At 42.3% G+C, this 19792-nt stretch overlaps 2 protein-coding genes across 2 annotated transcripts in view; both read left to right on the top strand.

The window, feature by feature from the left end:
- Positions 1 to 3689: 3689 nt before the first annotated feature.
- trpm4a (transient receptor potential cation channel, subfamily M, member 4a) overlaps positions 3690 to 19792 on the top strand; it is a 47482-nt gene continuing 31379 nt past the window's right edge. Inside the window, exons 1-6 of the mRNA XM_080776242.1 lie at positions 3690 to 4004; positions 4930 to 5257; positions 10279 to 10340; positions 11196 to 11373; positions 15811 to 15991; positions 17457 to 17626. Coding sequence (XP_080632368.1) covers positions 5186 to 5257; positions 10279 to 10340; positions 11196 to 11373; positions 15811 to 15991; positions 17457 to 17626 — 663 coding nt within the window. The 5' untranslated portion in view covers positions 3690 to 4004; positions 4930 to 5185. The remainder of the gene's footprint in view (positions 4005 to 4929; positions 5258 to 10278; positions 10341 to 11195; positions 11374 to 15810; positions 15992 to 17456; positions 17627 to 19792) is intronic.
- On the top strand, positions 12585 to 14885 carry efcab11 (EF-hand calcium binding domain 11). The gene is made up of 2 exons (XM_080776244.1): positions 12585 to 13791; positions 14105 to 14885. Exon 2 carries the CDS (start codon positions 14238 to 14240, stop codon positions 14721 to 14723), a length of 486 nt encoding a protein of 161 aa, XP_080632370.1. The 5' UTR covers positions 12585 to 13791; positions 14105 to 14237; the 3' UTR covers positions 14724 to 14885.

Here is a 19792-nt window from a genome sequence, read left to right as displayed (position 1 = left end):
AGCAACTGCAATACTGCCCCTGCCGCTCCGATTCTCCGGCTGATCTCCTTCTCCGTCCTCCCGTCACTCGTGAACAATACTTAAACTCCTTAACCTGTTCGGTTCCAGATCCAGTGAATCCAGTTCCAGATCTTCTGATCAGGGACCAGTCTCCATCCTGTATCCGTGTATCGGATCGAGTAATGTAAGTAAGTAAATTTTATTTATATAGCACTTCTCACAGAGAAAACTCACAAAGTGCTTTACATGCAGGAAATGGAAAACAAAAACAATAACAAGCAGAATAAAAACAGAATAGTACAGAGCAGTAAACAGCCAGTCTAGATACAATTGATCTCAATGCAGACAGCAAAATAGCGATACCCACATGGAAAAATCATGAAATCATGAAACATCTGGAAATGCCTGTGCAAATAGAGTTTTAAGCTTGTTCTTAAAAATGTCTACAGAAACTGCTGATCTCAGGGCCTGAGGAAGAGCGTTCCATAGTGTGGGCGCTACAACCTGAAAGGCTCTGTCACCTTTTGTTTTGAGTCTAGTGCTGGGGACAATTAACAGACCCTGTTCCGCAGACCTTAGGGCCCTCTCTGGCACATACCGCTGGACAAGGTCAGTTAAATATTTATATAATATAATGGAGAAGTTCCTTCTCATCTGCCCGAAGCCTGATTTATACTTTGTCCCATCATGGTGGTGTGTGCTGAAAATTGCCAATCTACAACCTCACAAAGCTTGTAGATGGGTTGTTTTTATGTGGAAAAATCGTCATGAGACCGAGCATTAATTAAGCATTTACACAGAGGACAAAGAGCAGTAAGTGACACACACACACTTACACACTTCAATTCAATTCAAAGGGCTGTAATGGCATGAAAAAACATACGTTTCCATTGCCAAAGCAAAAGGTGGAATGCTAGAATCAAAACAAAATGTATATACAGTTGAAAGTTAGAATATCCAATAAATCGATTTCTATGTATGTACTGAGGTCACTTGATGCAGATAGTGCACATTGTTGTGCTGCAGATATTGGAGTTTTTTGTCAGTCATGTTTTCAAACTTTCATTGGGTGATTGTATGTATTTCATCGGAACACACACTTTGTCATAGACATGCATGTTGCAATGTTCTCAATGCAATCAGATTCCTCCAAGAAATAGATCTATCCTTAACCCTTTCATGTCAATGCCAATGCATGACTCCACCCGTCCAAGTTATCCAATCTATGCAGTAGTGTAGTGAAGTTTCTCAAATATGTTTGCTTTTAATAACATCCTCAAAATAAGGACACCAGTGTGTTGGATCAAACATATAATGAATGTATTATTCTGTGCTCTGCCCAGAAATACATGAATTTAACTCAACATTAAAATGTACCTACTTTTTATGTACGGTATAAACACTAGGTCAGTGTGTACAGAAGCCCCCAGCATCAGAGTCAATTCAACACTTATGATAGCAGCTATTTGTGAGACAGTGAGTGATGATGCTCCCTCTGGACAGGGAGGCGACGGCGAGATCAGAGACATTACAGGAAGCAGCCCAACATTAAGACAACTGCGGAAACCCATTTCCTGCTGCTGTGACCCTTGTTGTGCAGATACTGAACTGCTAGACCATGTCATTACTCCACATGCCATCTCATTTAACACTCAATAAACCTGGCTTCTCTATTTAGATTTTTCACATTTTCTAAAAGGTTGAAATAGCAACTAGCAATTATAGCTGTACAAGGAAAGCTCACAACTGAGTTAGAATGTATAATCTCACCAAGTGAGTTCAGAGTGACGTGTTGGAAGAAATGCAAAGGGGTGGGGTAGTATTAGAGTTTCCCAGGCTTATTTATCTTCTTCCTGACTTGTTTGTTCATAAGTTGTCAGGAGCTATTTTGCAATCCACTGCCCCTGGTTCTTTGGCTACATCGCCACTTGCCACTTGTTCAAATCTGATAGTCTTTTTGTTTTGATTGATTGAAATATTTATTAACAGTTTGCAGAATTACAGTACATTACAAGCACAAACTCAATACAAAGACTGTTAACTGTGAGTGGACGACCCAATTAAGCATTACACTTGTTTACAAGAGGGTCCACCTTGTTCAATTCATCAAAACATTTAGACACTTCTATATATACACACTTCTATATTGCCAAAGAACAGAACAGGAATTCATCATAAAGGAGGTGAAAATGGAGGGGGGGAGTCAGATTTTACGGGGGCCAGTTTCGAATTGCAGCCGCCCGTAGGTGCCCTTTGAAAGCGGTTTTGAAGGAGTCAAGGGATTTGCATGTCTTAATGACTGTAAGCATTCCACATTTCTGTGGCATAGGAGCGAAAATAATTTAGTCCCTTGTTTGTGCTGAATCTGGGTTGCACATGGTTTCTTGCACTCCCTCTGGTGTTGTGGGTGTGGACTTTGTTCTGGGCGGGCACTCCTATTGGTATCTGACCCCCTCAGGCCGGGCACCCATATTTGGGTTCTGTACAGTATGTACAGTATTAAAAAATGTAATTTTTTTGATGCTGCTATATAAATATTTGAAGTTTTTCAGAAACCTTAGGTCAGGATTTAGAGGCGTTTAGGCCTAAATGGGTTAAGGAAGTATTTGGATAGGTACATGGGTATCTTGGTGGTGTATCGAATCTTGTGGACCAGACCCATTGCAAGATGCTGTACTCTGTCGTCGACCCTAAGCCATTTCAGCCTGTCAAAGTGGGCAGGGGTGAGGTGGGTTCGGGGGGTGAGGCCAAGTAGGAGCCTGACTAGTTGGTTTTGGGAAGTCTGGAGTCTGTGTTTGGGATGGCTAGGACATTTGATAAGCCTACAAGCTTTCTGACTCTGTGGTGGCCGGGCGTTGTGCTGGAGAGGGTGTGGATGAAGTGCCCAATTTGGAAAATGTTGTCCTCCTGTCCATATTTCCTAATCGTTGGTATGAACTGACCGGATGTTTATAGCGTGTTGACTTCCTTATATTCTATTGTTCGATCCCCGGCGTGTTGTCAATAATATCCTGTGCCTAGAGTCACATGCAAGGCATGCACCTCTTCATAGTCTTTGTTTCATAGTTTTATTTCGATCTTTCAGAGGGAGACATTACACAAAACAGTTTACTTTTTCTTTTTTTAGGTGATCGAAAAGGCATAGGCAGAAGCTTAAAGCTTATTAGTGATAATGCTTTATTCATGGTGGTATGCTGTTTTTCTGCTCTCAAAATAAATGTTGGTTGTTATAATTTGTTAGTCTCTGAAAACTATAGTAGTAGTGGCAGTGGTTCATACTGGTTCAAGCTGCATTTAGTGAAATGTTGCCCTATTGAAAACAAGGGAAATTACTATAACAATCTCCTGTGTTCCAAAACTATAGAAACATTCCCTTCTCCTGTAGAACCTCCCCCGGACTCCCAAAGATCTCCGCCTAGATCTGCAGTGCACAACAAGGGTCACAAGTTAAGTAATCAAGAGTTAGCTCTGGGGAATCCATTAGTAATAGTGGTTGTGAGAGAAGCATGCATGGGTATGGGAGGGGTTGCGCATATTTGGAAGAGCAAGGGAGTTGCAATTAACCTGACGCTGCCAGATCCAAAAAGCTTGCTACACAAATTTGTTACCGCCCTCATCTGGCAGCGTCAGGTTAAGTTGCAATGGGGTTTCTCCAAATCTGACAGGTAATCAGTGACGGGAGCCATATGATCCATATATGTTTCCTTTTTCATCTGGGAAGTATATGCTTTAGTTTCCAGAGTTAGATAATGGGAGTGTCTTTTTGTAACTTCCTTTTGTTCAGGAAATGACTGGACTTCAGTGGCGTCAAGGGAGCAAGGGACTAAAATATTATATTTTGTTTCAAGATCAGTTTACATGGATGTAATTCTAAGGGAGAATGGGGCTGGAAATTACAGATTTAGTCCAACAGAACACTATGTGTTAAGGACAATAGGAAATGCCTGTGGGAATATCTGCAACACCAGGACAACTCCCATTCAGAGCTGATCTTGTTTGACAAGGTAATATAAGCCAACAGCTCACAATCACTTTTGTATGGATGTGTGACAGTTTTTCCAATGAAAGAACCATTACTCTGTTATTATATCTAGGAGTTATTATCTCCATGAGAAATTTGATTTGGATCAAATCTGGTTCATATTTGGTTCTTATGGGCCTTTAAACAAATAGCATTATCCTATAACATGTTGCATGGATGATATGGCCCTGTGTCTTCAGGCCCAACTTACAAGGTTAGACATTAACAATAAATAGTTACATTTTAGTCAAAGTTGTATTGGTTTATTGTGGACCAATTTAAATGGACATGACATGGATGATGGAGGTGAGGTCAGTGAGTGCAGGTCAACATTTAATGGTGCCTGTCTATGTCTGCACATCAATTTGAACCATGGACCCAATTCACAGATAGGCCTGTATAGTTAATTTCACATTTAACTGTGTGGTAGGTAGTCTTATCAAGGCTAAAAATAAATAAAGTTGCAGCTGAGGAAGGCATAAGCCATGTTGTTTTAAACTATGAAAAAAGAGAGATGACTGTGAATTTTCCAATCCTGATTTCCAATGCCAACATTTTGCATTTTATTGGAGTCGCATATTTGTTTTATAACTTATAGGCTACACTGTTAAATAGGCAAGGCAACCCCAGTAGCCTTGACTTGTCATCGATGTGGCGACTGTACCTGGCTGTTAGAGTGCTGAATCTCATTCCATCACTTTCCACATTTCTTGTCTCACTCAAGACTCGACTATCAATGTCATTATTAAAGGCTTAATTAAATGTCAATGTCATGATGTTAAACTGCCTAATAGATCTATTCTAAAAAAAATCCCATCATGTCAGCTGATGATAAGATATTCAATGCAATTGTAAACTGACAGAATTCTCTAGTTTGACGTGACATTTCTCCCATTCCCGATTCCAAGGAACGGCCACGTCGGGGCGGAGCAGTACACCACATAAATCCATCATAACAACTAAACTCCGTGCGAGCACAGCGTCTCTGAAGAACGGCGCACTGGATCCAGCGGCCAACTTTCAACCTCAGGAGTGAGTGTGGAACTGTGGATGGGACTCTACGGTCTCCATCCATGACGAGTCGTTCTTTGACAACCCGGTCTATGACAAACCGTTCCTAGGAGGAAAAGTCAACGAAAGGAAGCGAAATTGCGCGCACACACAATGAAGGAGACGGAGAGAGACAGCGAGGGAGGAGGAGGAGGCAAAGGGACGAAGAAATCAGAGAAGGATCAGGTATGAGTAGGACGAAACAATAACAAACTTTGTCATGACTCATGTGTAGGCTATCATCAATAAACACTGCAAACACATGCGAACTACTCGCATAAAATAAGCTACAATATAGGCTATAGCCTGCCCTACATCATGTGTGGTGGTCTGGAAGGGGGGGTCATTGTTGGCCGTATGTTTTCTAGTCGCTTCATCGCAAGCAATTGATAATTTCTTGCGTGCGTAAAATCTGGTGTTTCGTATTGTCTGGTGACCGATACGTTGTGCTGCTGCACCTCGGTCTCTCTGCTGTGACAACAACAGGTAGTATAGGGGTTAGTTTGGGGGAACTATACAGTCTGCCTCTATGGGACTAACCTATTAGCCAGATCCGCTATAATGACTACTTTCCTCTGCCAAGGAAAGGACTGGGGCCTTTGCCTGTTGAGACCTGAAAGATATCTTGTCGTCGTCAATGAAATGCCCCTGGGCTCCTGTCAGAGTGGTGAAAACTCTTCTCGAACACAGGCGACTTGAGAACATGTCTAGGCCAACACATATGCCATTATAGGCTACATGCAGGATTTGCATAATCTTACTTTAATGTAATTTAAATGTATAGTTCAGAAATTTTCATTATTCATTTCAGACGATGCAACCTAGACTTGTGCATTGTTTACTGGCAGACAACTACTACCACTACAGAGTACAGACTCGACAATCGACATACAAAATTAAATGTCATGTGATGTTTGTTAACCTCAACATCATAGCTGTTCCTTAGGATATTTAAACACGTGTTCTAAAAGCGTTTCCTGAATGAATGACACGCAGTGTTTCACGGTCACCTGTTGCATTGAGTTGGCGAGATGCTTCTTTAGTGCTTGCTTTTATAAAAGCAATGAGCGCGTGAGCGCAGTGCGTGTTGCAGTCATCTTTCACGCATGAGCTCACGGGACAGGGTCAAGTCGGACAGCAGGCATAATCCCCTCAAAAAACACAATTGTCCGTCCACATGGGTCACGAGCTGTACATTATAGAATACATTCCACATCACTTCTCTGAGGGACAATGTCACAACCTTGCACAGTGCTTGCAGATTGATCTGATTGTTAATTAGCAGGGAGACCCCAAATGCATTATATGGCTATGGCATTACTAAGGAACTTTATGTCAACTTTATGATTAAGTAGGCTACAGTGGAGTCAGCCAACCAGTCACCAGAAGAAAATTAAATGCTTTAATTAATGATGCCATAGCCACCCTTCATTGATTAAAAAGGGAACATTCTCTGACGGTGACGGACGGTGACGCGCCCGGTGGAGCCCCAGTGTGATAGACCCCCAGGTGTGGTTGTAAATGCTTAGTATGTCTTCCCTGGTATGTTTGGTTTCTTCCTGAAAGGTGAAAGCCTTTGAGTCAAAGGGCCCAATCAAAATACACTGTGGGCATGGCTTAATTTGAGGTGGGTGGTGCTAAGGTGAAAACCAGGTGCGTCATTCTAGACTACGGTCAACATATGGAATGTCAACAGGTCAGCTCCATGGAGATCTAAGGGTTTGAGGTTTGAGGTCAGATGTAGAGTGATAAGGTGATCACCTAAAATTTGGAGTATGTGTGGGCCCAACTGCGATGGCACTTGCTGCATGTCACAACTTGTCTAACCAGAAGTACAGTAAGCACAGTACAGCAGCGCTTCCTGTACTTCTGGTTATGTACATTAGTACAGTAGTGAGATATGGACATAAAACTGGTAAGAAGTTTAGGAGGCACTAGAGGAAAGGAAATGAGAAATCGGCCATCTAGGAGTCGGCTTTATGTCGAAGTGTCCTTGAGCAAGACACTGTACCCCTAACCACTCCCGATGAGCAGGTTGCTGCCTTAAATGTTGCCTCCACCATCAGTGTGTGATTGTAATGCAAAGGTGCTTTGCAAAAAGCACTATAGAAATTCAGACCATCTACCAAATCAGTATGGTTCATCCTGCAAATTGCCTATTAGATCTTGAGATATATCTTCATTCGTCAGTGGTGGTGCTGCTGCTAGAGGAAAAGTGCCATGCCATGCTGATATTATACTGAATATGATGTATTTAGACAATAGGTTTAATACTGTTTTTGTTAGGCAGAAGAGGAAGGGGCATTTGGTGGTAGTGGGATGTGGGTGCCTCAGTGGACGATAGTGACCAGGGCTGCAGGGCATAGCGAAACCATCAGTTTGGACGAGCAGCTCTGAATTTTGTCTTGAATGGACAGCTGATGAAAGGCGGATCATGTCATTAAAGTGCATTTCTCAAAACGTTTTTAAAGCTCTTTTCTCCGCCATAAAAAGTGCTCTTACTGACCAGCGCCTTTTAAATGCCTGCTCAACTTTTTGTAATTTCTCATAGGGATTACTGTAAAAAGGCTGTTCATATAATGTGAACTGCTATCCTGACTTCACCTTTCTCTTCTCTCACTGTGTTTAGCACAGCCTCTTGACTGGACACTCAAACCGTTTAAGTGGACCACTTCAATATTTGCATTGGCAATAAAGATAACACACACTTCACACAGACACTTATATGCACATATGTGCTCATTCAAGACTAAGGGCCTCTTTACTGCACTTGCAGTTAACTCATCTTTACATAATGAAAATGGAATACCCCAGCAGCTTTAAAGGACCACTTCACCACTTTTCAACCTGCTTTCATATAATTGGTCCTCACTAATAATATTCATGATAAAATGCCACAATTTTTTTGTTATTCTGTGTCTCATGGGAGGGCTGTGGGCAGTTCAGAAACCGTCCACCAGTGACATCATCGATGGGGAATCCAAGCTAATAGAAACTGCAGGATTACTATTCGTGAAAAGTTGCAAATGTGATATTGGAAGCCATTGTTCCCACGATAATAAAAATCTTAATCTGTTAAAAAATATGCCTAACAATGATGTCACTGCTGGACGGGTTTCTGAACTGCCCACAGCCCTCCTATGAGACAAAGATTGAGTAGGAAAAAATAAGTGGTATTTTATCATGTGTGAGGACCAATTATATGAAGATAGGTTGAAAAGTGGTGAAGTGGTCCTTTAATGTTTCAGTTTTTGTTTGTGAACTATGCACATAATGAACAACTCTTGTGATTGCAACCAGCGAGAACGACACAATTAGTATTCCAAAGCCTCCCAGTTAATGTCAATAATATGCATTCAATTGTTAATTGCAAGACAAGAGAAGCCCGACACACACCGGCTGCGTCCCCCGCGCGGCGCGCACAGCCGCCTCCATTATTTTCAATGAACCTAACGCACACCGGCTCCGTCCGCCGCACCGCGCCGCGCCGCCCAGCGCGCCGATAGAACACAGTTCTATTTTCCAGGCGGCGCCGCGCAGCAACGCGCCGCGCCGCACACGGTCGCAGACGGTGTGTGGTGGGCTTTAGACTGGTAACCTCCCTGCATTGTACCAGAAGATTATCTTACACCCTGATTTTACTGTGAAGTCTGGATGCAATATGGAAACCCTGGAAAAGAATGAAGGCCTAAGGACAGAGTGCAGTTAAATCCAAGTCCACGTGATGCTTAACCACACACGCACGCACACAGGTTTCTCAGCTAGTGTGTTGGGATGTGAACCTCACTCTCATCTAGAAGAACTCTCCCTCGTGTCTCAACTTGAATCCGTGTCACTGCATTCCTGACATTCCGCTCCAGTGTTCCGTTTCTCCCTCCTTCATCTCTGCTGCCCACATCCTTATTGGTTCCACATGGCAGTTTGCTTTCTTCACTGAGTTAATTCTCTCACGCAAACACCAGCTGATCCTAGCTTACCTCACCAATCTCTTCATTCCCAGTATACACACCCACACATGCCCAAACACAACGTGTCAAAAGCCACTGTTGTCATTCAGATGTATTTATAGAATACACAATACTGTGGACATGATGAATCCCAGTAGCTTAATGTGTTGACATATCATAAATATTTACCTTGCTTTCTGTTCTGCTAGTCTCATGCACATTTTGCACCAACTAATTAGACACAATCGTCTCTTCTTTCAACGGAGCTAGTATTTATTATGTTTGGTTTTTTTTCCAAATAGGAAGAGACTCTGTTGTTGACTCTGACTCTGTTGTTGTTGAGAACTTCACATCACATGTACATCCATGCATGTATACTTATTGTCATGTTATGATAACACCTGGTATTTGCCCAGTGTAACCACCATGGTATGTTATTACTATTGGCTATCACGGAGCAGATGTGTTTTAGGGTTAGGTTTATGTCCCAGAATTCCAAGCTATAGCCCAAACCTCAAAGCTAAACTGATTGGTAGAAAATGTTTTTCAATTACAATTGAAAATAATAGCTAGTTCTTTACTGTTCCTCCACACTGCCTGCTATTTGCCTCTCTTTTCAGCCCTCTGGGCAGGCCGGCCAGCCAAGCTCAATGAGAAAAGGATATCTCTAATTGCTTTGCTCCCTTATTGCGAACGCAGTGATTGCGAATGCATAGAGCACTTACTATGAGACCTAGCAGATCATGTCTGTCTGTCTGTCTGTCTGTCTGTCTGTCTGTCTGTCTGTCTCTGTCTCTGTCTCTGTCTCTGTCTCTGTCTCTGTGTGTGTGTGTCCGTGTGTCCCCTTTGTGCCCATATATGGAGCTGAGTGATTTGTTTGTGATTGATTGCGAACGCAGTGAGCACTTACTATGAGACCTAGCAGATCATGTCTGTCTGTCTGTCTGTGTGTGTGTGTGTGTGTGTGTCAGTGTGTCCCCCCTTTGTGCCCATATATGGAGCTGAGTGATTTGTTTGTGATTGATGCAACACACTCCATATTTGGACGTATAGCTGCTTTACTTTGCATTTTACTTTGGGGACTCCTTATATGGTTATGGCTAAGTTAAAAACTTAACTTAAAAATAACTTAACTTAAAAAAAGAATAACTTAAAAATGAATCTTAAAAAAACCCAAATATGTACGTGCTGCGTTCGCTTCCCGCGTTTGCGCGTCTTACTGGTGACATTAACATTTATACATTCTTTCACTTTGTACAGAGCTGGATCCCAAAGATCATCAAGAAGAGAGTGTGCACAACCTTCGTCGAGGACTCCTTCAGGTTGGCTCCCCTACCTAATCTGTATTTATATTGTAGTTAGTTATAGCTGTGTTTTATCTACAGTACAACTGCATTGTTTTTTAACTTCTTACTTCTTATCGTTTTTTACTACATTCTATTCTCACCATGTTTCTTTTTTATTGACAATCTGAATGAATGTATTGCAACTGGAGCTGTTGAACAGAACAAATTTCCTTCTGGATTATTACAGTTTCTAAAACGGGTAGTCCCAATACTTGATTCTGATTGACTGGTTACCGTCACGCGACCGGTGTAAATTTCACCGATAACCCACACCGTCAGTTACTTTATATCATTCGCAGCTGATTCCGCATCTCTGTAGCTGTACTGGGGAAGGGGAGTGCTTGATTGCCTTACAAACCCATGCCGTGCGGGCGTCTAAGCGCCGCCCGGCTCATATGACTGTGAATGTGTGGCTCCAGGCGGCCCCGTAAAGACATCAAGCGCTATTCTCCCGTCACATAGCCTACTAATAGCAAAACAAGGAAGTGATGTGGCTCGCTCTGGTGGCGCAAAGCGTTTTGTGAATTTAATAGTTTTATTAGGTTAATATTGCTATATGTTTGTAACCATTTTAGAAAAGCAATAAGCCACTCGAGGCCCCAGCTTACCGGGTATTTTACAATGGCTGGGAGGGTAGAAGACCTACTCTCCAGCCATTGTAAAATACCCGGTAACCTGAGACCTCTCGTGGCTTATTGCTTTAATCTAAAGTACAACTGTCTGTCTGTCTGTCTGTCTGTCTGTCTGTCTGTGCAAGACCCCTATGATATACATAACGTTTGTTTCTTTGTGTGTCTTTCCGTTGGGCTGCTGTATCTTAACTCCTGTCAGCAATGGGGCGCTGTGCCAGTGTGGCGGACCGCGGCAGAGTCATGACTCCATTGCAACGGGGGACTTTTTTGGGGCAGCCATTGTCAGCCAGTGGGACAGTGCCCAGCATTCATCAGAGTACCCCACAGACGCCTTTGGAGAGCTGGAGTTTGCCGGGGCCGGACGCAGACACAGCCATGTGGGTAGCATGAAGACCGCAAGCACACTGACACTGATACTTCTTTCAAAGGGGGCCATATTAGAAAATATGAAAACACCCAAAGGCCAACTACATAATGTACCTTCAGATTTAAATGATCGTTTAAATGTGTGTGCTGTGAACAAAAAGTGTATCTCAGCCTTTTTTCAGCCTTATGTCACATTACCAAATGTAACCAAGCAAGCAAGGTAAAAAAGAAAATAATATATATATATATATATACACCCACACCCACACACACACACAAGGATCAAGGAATACTGACAAATTATACTCTGGGAAATGCCCAGTGTTATGCACCAGTCTAGGGGTCTGATACACAACATGAAATATGACGCTCCCGCCTTCCCCAACTCCCAAGCAGCCACTCAAACAAGGGTTGAAAAAGCAACTGTATATTTATTAACAAAAATTATATTTACAAAAGGGGTAATGGAGTTTAAAGCAACGGATAGTTTAAATAAGAAAATAAGTTTAAATAAGAAAGGAACTAGAAACAAAATTATCTTCCCTAACAAAACAAAACAAAACACATGAGCTTACCTCCTTAACTTTAAACAGAAACTTTAACGGGCACGAAACTCAATATCCCCTATTCGGGTTTGGACAGCAAACAAAACTCATCAACAAAACATAAGGAAGGGCGGTGGCCGGTTGGGAGCCGAGGAAGACAGGTCTGTCCCCTGCGTGCCGCACTCTCCTCTGCTCCTCTCTTAAGTAGGGGAAAGGCCACCCTCGTTAGCCACTGAGATGTCTTGTGTGGACAAGGCCTTCTCCACCAATCACGGCTGTCCACCGCGCTCTGCATCCTCTCAGTCACGCCCAAGTTCACAGTTCCATCTCCATCTGGGCGATGCACAGAGCGCTGCTCAGGGCGCGCGCACCACTTCAAACCAGGGCAGAAAGACATGTCACAGTATAGGACCACATTACAGAATACAACCGCTTAACAGAGTACGACCACAGTCGTAACACCCAGGTTAAAAAACTTTAATGTAAAAATGTCCCATACTGTTGGACGGGCCATTCATAATACAATTATGAATGGGACGCACTTTGGACACAGCTGTAAGACTATCAATACTGCAATGTAGTAGTTCAAAATTTAGGCTACTTGAGTATAAGTGCAGAAGTATTGGTATCAACATGTGCTTAAAGTACCAAAAGTACAAAGTAATCATTATGCAGAATGTCCCATTTAACAAGTTGTCAAATGTCTCAAATCATTTGAAAATAGCAAATCTACAAGCTCACAATGCGTTGCAATCCGACGCATTGTGAGCTTCAAATGGACCCGTATGGGTCCATTTGGTTTTACGTATGGGTCCATTTGGTTTCGTTTTACGCTCTCAAGAGTTAAAAATCTATAAGGGTCCATTTGGTTACCAACTCTCCATCATTTTGCTGGGGACCACCTGGAACCGTCTCAAGGACCACTGGTTGAAAACCACTGCTTTACACCACTGCTTTAACCACAGCATCTGTATTCTGTGGGGGAACATTAGAAAAAAATAGGCAATCTACAAGCTCACAACGCTGTGAGCTTGAATGTTTGCAGAATGTTCACGTGTTTTTGCCAAGGGTTTGCCTACACTACGGTCACATGCCCAGAAATGGACACTATACTGTAGGTTTCATGTGGTTAAATTATGTTCCGGATTGGAGCTTTAACAGACTGTATGATCTTCCTATTTTGTTGACCTTCATGGAAGCTTATGCAATCACTCAACCATTGAGCCAGTCTTAGAAAGATATAAATAACGACCACCCCGCCGCCAACATATATTCAGAAACTTTGCATTGCCACTATTTACTATTAGAAACCATCTTCTACCCCACTCAAAATCTAATTAGTATTTTTCATATTTACAATTTACTGCTACTAAATGACTAAATTGAGTGTCTGCTAAAAGATTTAGCAGATGCTCTTAATCAGGAGCGACTTACAGTAAGCAAGAACAACACATGGTAATACATCAAATACATAGAAACTATAAGTAGACACTATAGAATGCTATGTCTACATAATATGCTATCTAAATGATCTAAATTACATAATATTGCCTTTTTATATCAACACTTGATAACACACTGATTCCTTGCCCTATGTATTGAATTTGAATTAGAACAGAGTGTCATTTATTTGTTTTAGTCTACCTTATGTAGCATCAATATGGGGAAATTACAGTAACATTATTCTACAATGTATAGAGCTTAATGGGTTGTGTTGGAGAGAATCCAGATCCATGTTGGATAATCCACTCCGGTGTTTCCACGGGTGCTAGGAGTTTTCACTTGCCTGCAGCTGCTGGAACTATTCATTGCTTGCAAGACAAGTGTTTTGTTTTTCTTGGTTGGAGAATCTAGTAGGAGCAGGTCTGTGGCTTCAAGAATCCAGTAAGTGCTTTCACATTGTAAAGACATACTCGTTAGCATATTGTGCACTGCTTGCTATATTATGTGAGTTCTTGTAATAGCCACATAACTAAAGTAACTTTTGAGGGGATACTAAGCTAGGCTAGGCTAGGCAAACACTAACTTCCTGGTGCAACTTGTTGCTATGGAGATAGCACAAAGGCAGCCGTGGAGGCTCAAACAACTTGCCTAGCAGACAGTGTGTTGTTGTCAATATCCAATTTCTGATACAGTTAACTCACAGGGGAAACACCCCAAATGTGACACAAATAACATGATATTCCTTTCTTTGCAGAACTGCACATTTTGCAAAGTCTCGCTGTTGAGTGAACGTTATCCAGAGTCAGCCTGATTGAGGCTATTTCAAGTTTGAATCCAGAGGCAAATAGAATTTTATACCCCTTTCCTGGATTCTTTACTACAGAAGGATGTCTTATGTCAACAGACTGTGTAGACAGCAGAGAGAGATCACTGACGCTGATAAGAAAAGATTGACGACGGTGTTCGCCCTGTGCGATGTGGACAAGGACGGGTACTTGAGCAGGGAGGACCTGAAGATGGCCGTCATAATGTTGTTCGGTTATAAACCTTCAAAGTCAGAAACCAATTTGCTCATTGGGCCAGATTCCCAGTTCCAGGGAGTGACTCTGGATAGATTTGTGACGCTCATGGCGGGAAAACTGTCAGAGGAGGACCCCTACCTGAAGACCAGACAGATCTTCAATGCCTTCGACGCGCACCAGCGGGGCTTCCTCCGGATCGAGGACTTCCAGGCAGCCTTCTGCAGGGTGGCTCCTCGTCTACCCGAGAGGACCGCTGTGGAGGCGTTCCGCCAGGCTGACCATGACTCAGACGGTCATCTCAGTTTCAAAGACTTTGAGGCCGTAGTTAACTATGGACGAGCAAACATCTGAGATAGGAAGATCATCCTGGACCTGCATGGAGCATCATTGTTGTTGAATTGTTTTAATGTATTATTGTCGTGATTTCACATGCTTTTGTATTAAACAAACATTCAAACAAGTGAAGATGTGTGATGGCTTCATTTGGATTTGCATTTTACAGTACAATAGTGTGTTGTGGTTGTACTGTATGTTTGTTTTAATTAAAAGTACACAGTGCAGTAATTTACTACAGCTTCAGCAAACATGCAACTGTCGACTTCAGTGCTTGGCAGATAACTACATGTATTTAAAGTGTTTTTGAAATACATAGAACTCACAGGAGACACGTTACAGTTTTCAAACTGATTATCTCAATGCAAATGAGTCACGCAGAAGTAGGATGCACTCCCCTCTGTTTAATACAAACGTCGTTTGACTTCATCAGGAAAATGGTTCCTTATTCAACGGAGCCTTTTTTCTTTTAGAGTTCATTATTATATTATTATATAACAAACTCTGAGATTCTGGTCCTGCTTTTTTGTTGCAGTAATTTAATCATGTGGCAATGCTCTCAAACATCTGACAGTAATTTTGTTTCAGTTGAACATTATTACGATACTATTTATATACAGTAATGCCATCAAGTGATGTATTGTTTAGGGAACATTCTACTCACTAAAACATCAGAGATAGTTCTTATCTAATAATACAAAAAAATAATAAGAAAAAAACTATTCAAGGCAGGGGGAGGCATACTTTGGTTAGACATAGCATTGGTCCGACTGGATTAAGGTTGGTGACGGGTGCGTTAAGACTTCCGGATTAAGGTTGGTGAGGGGTGCGTTAAGGGTTGGGAGAGGGTTACGTTTAGGTTTAGGTGTACTGCCCAGTGGGAGGTTATGGTTAGGGTGAGGGTTTGAGTTTGAGATCGGATCAGGGGTGACTATCAATCAACTATCAATCAAAATTGCATGAGTGCATTAACATTTCTGAAATGTCACAATGTAAGATTTTGCAATGCGTCAAATATTTGCCTAATAGAAAACAGCCAAATGAAGTCATTGCTTGTTTACAGCGCTGTGAATCATTCTTGTACTCTCTCGCCCCTCCTGTGCAGTTTTTGCGTCTGTCATGTGACACACAGCCTCAGATGGTGTACACACTCATGACAGCCCACTGGGGCATCCCCCCGCCCAACCTGGTGGTGTCGGTGGTGGGCGGAGATGGCCACGAGAAGGTGAAAACCTGGGTGAGGGAGGTGCTAAGGAACGGTCTGGTCCGGGCCGCACAGAGCACAGGTGAGTGACAATTGCTCGGCTTGCATTAAGGTCCATGAGAGATTGAGAGTCATTTATGAACGGATGTGGCAATGTTAATGTTGACAGTTTTTGTTCCGGGATCTAAAGTATGGAAACAGGAGATAGGCTCCTGCCCTATGGGCCTTATGGCTCGGCAAGGTTTACTTATATTCGTAGATATCTGTCAAAAGATTAAAACACAAAAAATCTCAAGAGCTTATTTCCATTGTGGTCCTTTGAAGGACCAGAGTATGCTTTGGATTTTCCTCATCGTATAAAACAGTTGAGATGATAAACTGCCTACATAACCTGTAAAGAATGCTTTACAGTGCATGTAGGTTGGAGAGGTTTATTGTCAGTATCAGCTAAGAACGCAGGAGTCTATCCCTGTTCCAATGACCCCTGGGAGATGGAATGCTGAGGTGGAGCACCACCAGCTCCAAGCACAAGCCATGCTACTTGTACGCTGAGTCCGGGTTTCAACCCATGAGCCATCGAACCCAAATCCGAGAGTCATTGTATGTATTTGCAGAATGATTCACCTGACTTCTGTTGATGCATAGATCCATATACAGTAAGTAGATGCATTAGACTAAAGGCTGTGACACACCGGGCTGAAGCCAGGCTGTCTATCCGCCAGGCCGTCTTACCATCCATAGTGTCTATGGATGAAAATAAGAGGGGAGGCATTTGACCAGGGTGAACCGGAACATAACTTGGACAGCATGCACAGAGAGAGAGAAAGATAGAGCAAGGCAGAGTGCTAGAGAGTGATAGAGAGAGTGAGAGAGAGAGAGAGAGTGTGTGTGTGTGTGTGTGTGTGTGTGTGTGTGTGTGTGTGTGTGCACGCAGACACAGACACACGCATGTGTGCGTGTGTCTGTGTTTTGAGTTGAGCTGTTCACCATGTGTTTACATTTAAACTGTTTATTCCATTCTCCATGGAAATCTCTCCCCACTAATTCACTTTTCTTCCTCTTCTCTTTCTGCCAGTCTCTCATAAGGCAAGGCAAGTCCATGATTTCAACACTAATGCTTTAAACAAAACATTAAGATGAAAGGAATCACATTATAAAAACATAGTTAAATAGTTATTAAAGATTAAAGACGATAGAACATCTAAATACTGTTATAAGAGTATATATCATTACTGTTCTTTCCCACTGCTGTAAATGTCTCCATGTACTGTTACATACATTGCCTATTATGTTATATGGACTACATACATCATAAACATTTAACATTTGAGTAGGCCTACATATGGATGGAATGTGGAATGTATGTACTCAAAAGGTAAATATGAATTACTATTAATCGGAGTTGAGTTAAATTAACTTCCCTCAAAAGTAAAAAAAAAAGGTCTTCTTCTGTGAGGACTTTGCGGGACGGATTTAGATGGTCAAAGGGCCATATGTTGACCTTCATACTGTTACTGTACAGTAACTCACATCTCTCTCCCTTTCAGGGGCGTGGATCTTGACGGGGGGTCTGAGGGAGGGGGTGGGCCGCTGTGTGGGCGAGGCGGTGAGGGACCACAGGGCGGCGGCGTCCTCCCTCTCCCAGAAGAAGGTCGTCGCCATGGGCGTGGCTCCCTGGGGCCTGGTGCATAACCGACAGCAGCTGGTCAACGCACAGGTAGGCAGCAGCAAGCACTGAGCTATGCATTCACCTTTCAGACAGGTAGGCAGCAGCAAGCACTGAGCTATGCATTCACCTTTCACAGGTAGGCAGCAGCAAGCACTGAGCTATGCATTCACCTTTCACAGGTAGGCAGCAGCAAGCACTGAGCTATGCATTCACCTTTCACACAGGTAGGCAGCAGCAAGCACTGAGCTATGCATTCACCTTTCACAGGTAGGCAGCAGCAAGCACTGAGCTATGCATTCACCTTTCACAGGTAGGCAGCAGCAAGCACTGAGCTATGCATTCACCTTTCGTGGTATTCATATCGCCAGGGACGTCGCTGACGATTTGGTTGCCCTACTCGCATATTATTTGTGCTGCATGGCCCCGCCGATGACAGCGCTGCTTATCTCATGCAGATTGTTGCCCCCCCTCAGCGTGTTGCCCTACTCGCAGTGAGTATAGGTAGCGGCGACGCTGCATATCGTCACTGTCGGGTGTTCAGAACGGTTACTTTGGAGTTATTATTTAGTCACAAGCTCTTGTTAATACCTTTCATTGATTCAGTATTTATAAAAGTTGTAATATGGAGATACAAGATTTCTGCCTGACATGACATCACCTGGTTTTGAACCTCGGGACTCCCTTGTGAGAAAGCACAATATCCACCACTCAGTAGGAGAATGCCCAAGGGAGATGTTAGGCTTCTAGACAGATTCATCCCCCTGGGAAACTAGATTTGGACAAGCGGAGCCCCCATTTCTTTTAGATCTGTATATATCTATACACATACAAGCATGTAGGTACACACATGTGTGTGTGTGTGTGTGTGTGTGAACAAATTCAGAGATATGCACGCATTTTGGCACCATGTGAATTGTGTGTTTATGTCTACAGGGCACATACACAGTAAAACCCTTTGTGTGTACACATGGACCTTTACGGGTTCATTTGGTTCCATTTGTACACTTTTTGGGTTTCCCTGTGTAAATTATGAACATCACATGGCTTAACCCTCATGTGAGTCTGCACAGTACAATACAATCTGATCCAATGCAAAGTAAGCTGACTTCTCTCTTCACTGGCTGGCAACCAACAATACCCTACCCACCAGGGCGCGCTTGCTTGGCTATCCCCCTAGGCAGATCCATCATGCAAGGGCACATCTGTCATCCGAAGGATTCACTGTGAATTCCTGAGAGTTAAATTAACTCTTGAGAGTTATAAATTGATATATTAACATTTAACACTACATGATATTCCTCTATTACTGTGTGTATATGGCTCGGGTTGCCAAGTGCTGAGCTGTTTAGTGGCTCACATCAAGTGTGCACAATTTCCCATCAAATTATATTTCACATAACTTACGCATCATGTTTCAGCAGCAGTAACTATGCAAGAAACATCTCCTGGATGCACTTATGATGTATCCTCAAAAGTCAGTATGAAGCTAGTTTCCCTGCAGAAACTTGTTTATACACTAGTTTTCTATAAAATTCATATTAATTTGATGTCTCAATGAAAGAGTGGGGAGAACAATCAATCAATCAATTGTGTTCCGGCTTGGACCAATGGAACTAACGTAGTTAGTTAATCCTATTCAATCCATTTCTTCAAGGTTTTAAAGAAAGAATTATCTAAAATAAAATGAATTCACAAAAAAAAAATTGTAGCTGCTAACAGATTCTCTCAATAACAATCGGATCTGTGTTTGCCTGACATGTCATAGCCTGTAATCTGTCAACACGCCTAGATTAGCATTGACATTATTATTTATTAGTTAATTACAGTGAGTGTTGGCAGAAAAAGATGCACTTTAAATTAACCATGACAGTGGTGTCATATCTAATATAATTCTTTAATCTGTGGTGATATAAATACTGCAGTTAAGACTGTGGAATGTGGGTTCAGTTCGTTATCACGCTGCTTACAGAACAGGGTTGTCCGGAAGGCAAAAGGACAGATTTAGCTCAATTGGTAAACAATCATGTAGTACAGGGGTTTTCAACTAATATAAAGTGTGAAATTAAATCATGACTGTTAAGGGCTTGATTTCATTTATTGCACGATACTACGTGCAACAAATTATATCAAGCCCAGACATTATTTCACTTTTTTAATTTTTAATTTCTTTCTTTTTTTCTTTCCTTTTTTTCCCCTTTGAGAACCACTGATCTA

This window comes from Protomyctophum bolini (assembly GCF_963924005.1).
Source record: "Protomyctophum bolini genome assembly, chromosome: 11".
In the NCBI taxonomy this organism is placed as follows: domain Eukaryota; kingdom Metazoa; phylum Chordata; class Actinopteri; order Myctophiformes; family Myctophidae; genus Protomyctophum; species Protomyctophum bolini.
The sequence above is the reverse complement of the archived record's forward strand: the minus strand, read 5'-3'. Positions and strand labels throughout refer to the sequence as shown.

What these genes read in the sequence shown, in the direction of transcription:
- efcab11 (XM_080776244.1), top strand. Translation starts at nt 14,238, where the DNA reads ATGTCTTATGTCAACAGACTGTGTAGACAGCAGAGAGAGATCACTGAC.